The sequence below is a fragment of the Oryza glaberrima genome, chromosome 5 (assembly GCF_000147395.1).
Source record: "Oryza glaberrima chromosome 5, OglaRS2, whole genome shotgun sequence".
NCBI lineage: Eukaryota > Viridiplantae > Streptophyta > Magnoliopsida > Poales > Poaceae > Oryza > Oryza glaberrima.
Genome location: NC_068330.1, coordinates 1,655,043 through 1,661,735, shown reverse-complemented (window position 1 = coordinate 1,661,735; position 6,693 = coordinate 1,655,043). Strand labels below are relative to the sequence as shown.

Below are 6,693 nucleotides of genomic sequence, written 5' to 3'. Positions count from 1 at the left end.
TTGGAAAAAAAATACATGAAAAATATTGGATTAGCAGTTTGGAAAAGCGCAGGAATAAGAAAGAGAGAGAATGACGAAAAATGATTTTTCCAACAGGTTGAAGCTCATGTTAGAACTCCTACGTTTTGAGCCAATCCAAAAGAATTTCATATGATTTTTTCGATAACTATTCATATGATCCAAATGTGGTCACATTAGGAAATTTTTTTCATATGAATGAACTACTAAACTTTTTAAAAATGGAATTGCTAAAAAAATTGCCCAACTTTTTTTTTTGGCAAAAAAAAAACTTTCAAATGTGACTATAATATAGTTATAGTAGTGTAACTACGTTGTAATATCTATATAAGTTAGATATAAAGTTGCATGTATTATTCTAATATTTATATACAAGCTATATTATAGATATAGTATAGTTATAGTTAAATTATATTATAGTTAGATTTGAAAGTTTTTCTCTTAAAAAAACTTATGGCAGTTTTTTAGATAGTCCCTTTAAAAATATTAGTTTCAAAGGAGCCCTTAATATGCCGCTTCATTTCCATCTCCACTAGCTTAATGGGCCGGCCTCTTTTGTGCTGGCGGCCTTGTTGTAACAAAGAAACAAGGATCCATCGATCGATCGATCGATCTCCATCGACATCGAGTCCTCACTCTCTGCCTGCGGCTGCGCCGTCGCGTGCCGCCGATCTCCATCACCACCTGCGGCCTCCACTGCCCAATCCCCGTCTCCTCGCCGACTCCCGCCGCCGAGGAGGAGGGGGAGGGAGGGAGGGAGGGGGGGCAGCAGCGGTGGGTGCCCCGTCGTCCTGCTGCTCTCCGCCTCCGCTCCGGTGAGCACCCGGACCCCGCACCCCCCCTCCCTCGTTTTTTTTTTCCTCTCCGATTTTGGCCTTCAGCCTTGTAGATCTGGAAGCTAGGTCTGCCCCTGCGGTGGTGGGGAGATCTCGTGGTCGCATCGTCTTGTGTCGCAGGGTGGGCTTCCCCCTCCACCGCTCTGAATCCAGTGGCGCATTGCCCTCTACCCCCGGCCACAGTCAGTAGTGGCCATTTCTACTACACCTTAAGGTTTAGGATGAATTCAGGGGCGGGCGCTTTTACGGAGTTATTGTTAATTAACTTAGCTTAGTGGTTACTCGCTGGCTGATAGTTTAACCATTAGCTAAGGCTGTATCAAACATCATGTGCAAATCTACGCCTCACTGTCTTTATTTTTTTCTTCAATTTAAAAAATGTTATGGTGTCTTGAGAGCGTGATAGGACTCGATGCGATAGATTGGATTGACAATAATGCGGAATGCATATAGGCACGAACCTTCCTATTATCTGCTCAACCGACTTATAGAAACAAAATCGGGGGGTATACCAGGAGGGACGGCTTGAGATAACATGCGATGCATATCCAAATAAACACGATATATTCTAACATGTCTTGGCATCACATTTAGCCCCCTGATGTATCTGCCTAAGGATTGACCTTGGATCTCTTCTCAGCAGGATCTGGAGCTGAGATTAATGAAATAAGATGCTCCTCAAGAGCAAATTCAAGTTGGCCACAGCGATTGGCATCGTGCTGTCGATGCTATCACTGCTGGTGCACCTTTTCCTTGCGAATTATTCTGCTGGGGGAATCACAAGATATAGTCTGCATATGGATGATGTCCTTCCGTTTGGACCAGTAAGTCATAAGTTATGACTACGTTCAACTATCAATTGTTACATTCAGTATCTTCAGTGTATAAGTTTGACGGCGAATTACACTTTGAGAGACCATGAGTTTCAAGCATCAGTTGAATACAAATTGATGATATCCTTTTTTTATTGCTTCATGATTTACGCAGAGGCCTCGACCCCGGAGATTGTGGGGTTCGTTGAGTACACTTGATCATTTACACCCTTATGCGAAACCTAGAAAAATCTACCCTGGTAATTTTGCATCCATCCTTTGCTTACCATGCTTGCATATTTTTTTTCATCTTATGTTTCCAAATCTATTTATTCAGTTAGTTCAATAGCTTAATTTGAGCAGCCTACCTTTATTCTGATTCTGAATGAGTGACCAAACTTTTATTTTACATTCTATTGTTTTGTTTTTGCGGCTCATTTATAATGATCGATCCCGAGTGTTCCAGTGCTGTGTGGTTGGACCTTAGACATTAATTCCATGATTTTCCTTTTCCTGCATATGGTTGTGGATAAATATGCTGACTGATCTGTTTTCAATGTCACTGCATACTTGTAAAACCTGGAACTCAAACCTTGATCAAAAATTTTTTTGACTTGCCTTGCAGCTCCGGATTATCATAATGGTTTTATTTATGCAAAGATCTATGGTGGCTTTGAGAAGATACAATCTTCAGTAAGTTTCCTTGTGTAAAGTTCACATTCATGTGTTCTTTAGCCTGTAGGTCCATGACATATTTCCTTTTGTTAGATCTGTGATCTTGTCGCCGTTGCCAGGCTCTTAAATGCCACCCTAGTTATTCCTGAGATTCAAGCAACGACACGTGCAAAAGGCATCAGGTCCCTGTCTCCTTTGTTATTTGTTTTTGTGATACATTTATTTCTTTGTCCCTTTTAGGCTTGACCTCTAACTATAGTTTTTCTTTTTTTTTTCTCTTGTTTTGATCTTGCAGTTCAAAATTCAAGAGCTTTTCATATCTATATGATGAAGATCACTTCATTTCCGCACTTTCCAGTGATGTAGCTATTGTGCGTGGTTTGCCAAAGGATCTCAGGGAGGCTAGAAAAAAGATAAAATTTCCCACAGTATCACCTAAAAACTCGGCTACTCCAGAATATTACGTGACAGAAGTCCTGCCAAAACTTTCCAAGTCAAAAGTTATTGGGATAATCATTAATGGAGGCAAATGTCTCCAGGTATCTTCCAGGCCGCACTAACACTATTTTGTTTCTTTCTGCGGCTAATTGTGGACTTAGAACTTTTACATCTGCAGTCAATCCTTCCAGCAACCTTGGAGGAATTTCAGAGGCTTAGATGCAGGGTAGCCTTCCATGCTTTGAAGTTCCGTCCAGAAATTCGTGCTCTCGGGAACCAAATAGTTAGCAGGTGATTCGGTCATTCTTTCCCCTGAACTCAATATGCAATATTGCTGGTGATCTTTCCCTGCCTTCTTAAATCTTGAGCCAGTAGTTGGCTTTCACAAATTTCAAAGAAAAAAGATGTTCCTTAAGAATTTTGAAGCATTTCCTTGGTACTGGAAAATTTTGATTTGGGTCACCTCTGGATGCATAGTCTATTGTGAAACTATGAAAGATGGAAAATTTTGGATTTGAAACCGCGGCAACTATAAGATTTGAAATTCAACAAGCTGATGTGATTTGCTGTTCGCATAACACCGGTAAATTTGTACAGATTACGTGTATCTGGTCGTCCTTATCTAGCATATCACCCAGGACTGCTAAGAGATACTCTAGCTTTTCATGGTTGTGCTGAACTGTTCCAGGTTTGTGTAATTTGGATTAAATTTCTAATGTAAAAGCAGATGGATATCCTTCTAATATCTTCCTAGCAGTTATTGTTTGACTGGCTGTTAGTTTCTTCTTCTCTAGGATATTCATACAGAACTTATTCAATATAGAAGGAATCAGATGATCAAACGAGGAACTGTAAAGGAACAATTATCAGTTGATTCAGTGTCCAGGAAGATAAATGGTTCATGTCCACTCATGCCAGAAGAGGTTAGTTTGTTTGTAATGGTATACTCTAGTCAATTGCTCACTGAACTAGGATGTAATTCTTCATACATACAATTTTGAGGAAAACATTCTGCTTCTTAGTAGAAACTAGCAGAATTTGCTTAATTTAGCTCAATCATAGTCTAATTGAAAGTAGGATTTATATTGTTATACAACTCGCAAGTTATTTCTAAAAGTTCAACTGTATTCTTATACATTTGGCAGCAGTCTGATATATATCTGATTAATCTATACCCACAATCAACGGTGTTAGTCCTTTTTGTTTTCTCTTATTAGCATGGTAATACCTAGACCTTGGGAGCAAATATCGAGTCTCTTTTTGAACTTGTTTTAATAGATATAATACATATACTGCAGTGCTTCAGACCCATGTAATTCCAAAATCAGGAATTAGTTTTGTGAACATAATGTAAACAGTACAAGTACAAGAAATCCGAGCTCGGGAAAAAATGAGAAGCAGAACAAGATAGTTTTACTGCCAGTTGTTGGTTTCTCCTTTCCCTTGGCGAATCTTTCCTTTATGTTTTATATACAATTGATGTTTAGCCCTGTATTACATTGTGAATATTAAAATTTGAGCTTCAGCTGTTCATTAAGAGTGCTATGCTGTTTTACTTTAGAATGCATGCAGTTCAGATTTATCTTCGTGGAACTAGATACTATGCCTTTTCACATACGTATATAGGGTATGAGAGAAATGGTCTCAATGATCTCTAACTGTACAATCACACTCGTATGCACAGGAAAAATGAGACAAATCAGCTAGAAAGACTTCTTTAATTTGAATTGTTTCGTTTCTTCCTTCAAGATGCCTTGCATTACTATTGGGTACCGGTTTTCTGTACCAAGTAGACAAATAGTTATTTCTGTGAACCTAATCTCTTCCATAGAATCAGGGTGATTCAGTTTGCTAATTACTGTGTTTAACATGTCATGTGCTTATCGATTCATTTTGGTTGCCAATTTGTGCGGTGCTTCAATCTGCACTTTTGCAGGTTGGACTTCTGCTTCAGGCATTAGGTTATCCATCAACTACAATAATATACTTGGCTGGTTCTGAAACTTTTGGTGGACAGAGAATACTTATTCCACTACGAGCTATGTATGCCAACTTAGTTGATCGCACTTCTGTATGTAGTCAGAGGGAGTTATCTGATTTAGTTGGCCCAGAGGCTCCTCTTGCATCAGATATGGCACACCCTCCACCTCCCAAAACTGAGAAAGAACTCGTTGACGAATGGAAGAGAGCAGGGCCTCGCCCAAGACCGCTGCCACCACCTCCTGCAAGGCCATACTATGCTCATGAAAAAGTAGGCTGGTATGGCTGGATTGGTGAGAATGACACAGAACCAGATCCTTCTCCCGTTGAATTTAGAAGGCAAGCGCATCGGTTGCTCTGGGACGCACTTGATTATTTTGTTTCGGTTGAAGCTGATGCATTCTTTCCTGGGTTTCATAATGATGGGAGTGGCTGGCCAGACTACTCAAGTTTGATCATGGGGCATCGGCTATACCAAACCCCATCTGGTATAACCTATAGGCCTGACAGGTATAACACCTTTATTATCTTATACCATCAGTATGTCTGGATACTTAATGTTACATGATTTGACATGTGCCTTCCCTTTTTATGAACAGAAAGACTATTTCTGCGCTTTTCGAAAATGTTAGTGACCATCAGTATCACCCGCCACGGAATTGGACATTGGCTGCACGCCAACATCTCAATAACAGTGCAAGTGTAGAAGGCATTGTAAAATCAGCGATGCTGTCAAAACCTGTATCTTTTCTTGCCCACCCATTACCAGAGTGTTCTTGTAGAACGCCAAAGTCACCTGGTGTTCAGTCGACGAAAGATAGCCATGGTAGGCTCCTATTTGGAGGTGAAGAAGAGTGTCCTGATTGGATGGTTCGCAGCTTGGCCATGGTGTCTACCAAGAATAATGAGCCTCAAAATGAGGATTACGACGGCGACTTGCCTGAAGATGATTCTAGCCAAGACACACAGCAGGAATCTGATAGAAGTGACATGAATAAATCCTCAGAGCAGGATGAGGAGATGGATCCAGATGATTGAACACATGCGGAGCTTGGTACTATGGCGCACCTTTTATCCACTATATCAGCTCCAGGTAACCTTGAGTGATATCAGCACACATTGCAATTTGCAGGGATCTACTGGACAAATCGGATCAGTTTGCAGCAACACATCCTGAGCTAGGAGAGCCCAAGAATGATATATGATATGTACATCTCGGATGCTTTGCTTGGACTACTATCTTGAGTTATACGACCTCGACACAGGAACTAACACTTAGGTTCTTTTTCCTCCTTTTACGCCTTCTTTTTGACCTGAAGAAATTGCTTGTGTACAAATGTCTATTAACAGGGAATACATTGATTTTTTTGGGGTGAGTTTGATTTCTGTTACTGTGAATGTGAAGGAATCCAATGGGCTTATGCCTTGTTGATGTGCTTCTGTAAAGGACAGCATTTTTTCCCCTTTTAACTGCTGCAAACGTTACATGTGCCTGTGAGTTTAGCAAGACGTTTCAGATTTTAACACCTGGTTGACAGTCATGTTTCCATTTCATAGATGAAAGCGGTGAAATTCTTCTGAACCGTATGCGCTAAGGTGTGAATTTCATGGGGGTAAAACTGTTCAATTATCGATCAAGTTTGCCAAAATTTGATGGGGAAACGGGCTTAATTCTCGTATAAGGCTACGTTCTGTGCTATCTTTTCTCAATTTTCCGCTTCTTGAACTGCTAATGGTGTGGTATTGTAAAAATTTTCTATAGGAAAGTTGTTTTAGAAAATCATACTAATTAATTTTTTAAGTTTTTAACTAATATTTAATTAATCCTACGTTCCATTAGTATCAAAATTCTCTGTTTTTCAAATGTAATAAGATACATTTTTCGTGCGGTCATTCGTGCGTCGAGAATGACCATTTATAAAAATTCTCTGTTT

General features: G+C 39.9%; 1 protein-coding gene across 2 annotated transcripts; it reads left to right on the top strand.

The window, feature by feature from the left end:
* The first annotated feature begins 616 nt into the window (after positions 1-616).
* Positions 617-6,402, top strand: LOC127774121 (protein EMBRYO SAC DEVELOPMENT ARREST 30). 2 transcript variants are annotated; one of them, XM_052300399.1, is made up of 11 exons: positions 617-833; positions 1,498-1,678; positions 1,842-1,926; positions 2,292-2,359; positions 2,435-2,523; positions 2,637-2,880; positions 2,958-3,070; positions 3,377-3,467; positions 3,574-3,702; positions 4,716-5,269; positions 5,359-6,402. In XM_052300399.1, exons 2-11 carry the CDS (start codon positions 1,526-1,528, stop codon positions 5,795-5,797), a joined length of 1,965 nt encoding a protein of 654 aa, XP_052156359.1. In that variant the 5' UTR covers positions 617-833; positions 1,498-1,525; the 3' UTR covers positions 5,798-6,402. The 2 variants fall into 2 exon arrangements, with proteins under 2 accessions (XP_052156359.1, XP_052156358.1); XM_052300398.1 differs by having other exon boundaries at positions 1,495-1,678.
* The last annotated feature ends 291 nt before the right edge of the window (positions 6,403-6,693 follow it).

Excerpts from the sequence above, each read along its gene's own strand:
- LOC127774121 (XM_052300399.1), top strand. The coding sequence starts at position 1,526 with ATGCTCCTCAAGAGCAAATTCAAGTTGGCCACAGCGATTGGCATCGTG. Across the intron at positions 1,679-1,841 it reads ATGTCCTTCCGTTTGGACCA|AGGCCTCGACCCCGGAGATT; the intron begins GTAAGTCATAAG and ends TGATTTACGCAG. Across the intron at positions 2,881-2,957 it reads ATGGAGGCAAATGTCTCCAG|TCAATCCTTCCAGCAACCTT; the intron begins GTATCTTCCAGG and ends TTACATCTGCAG.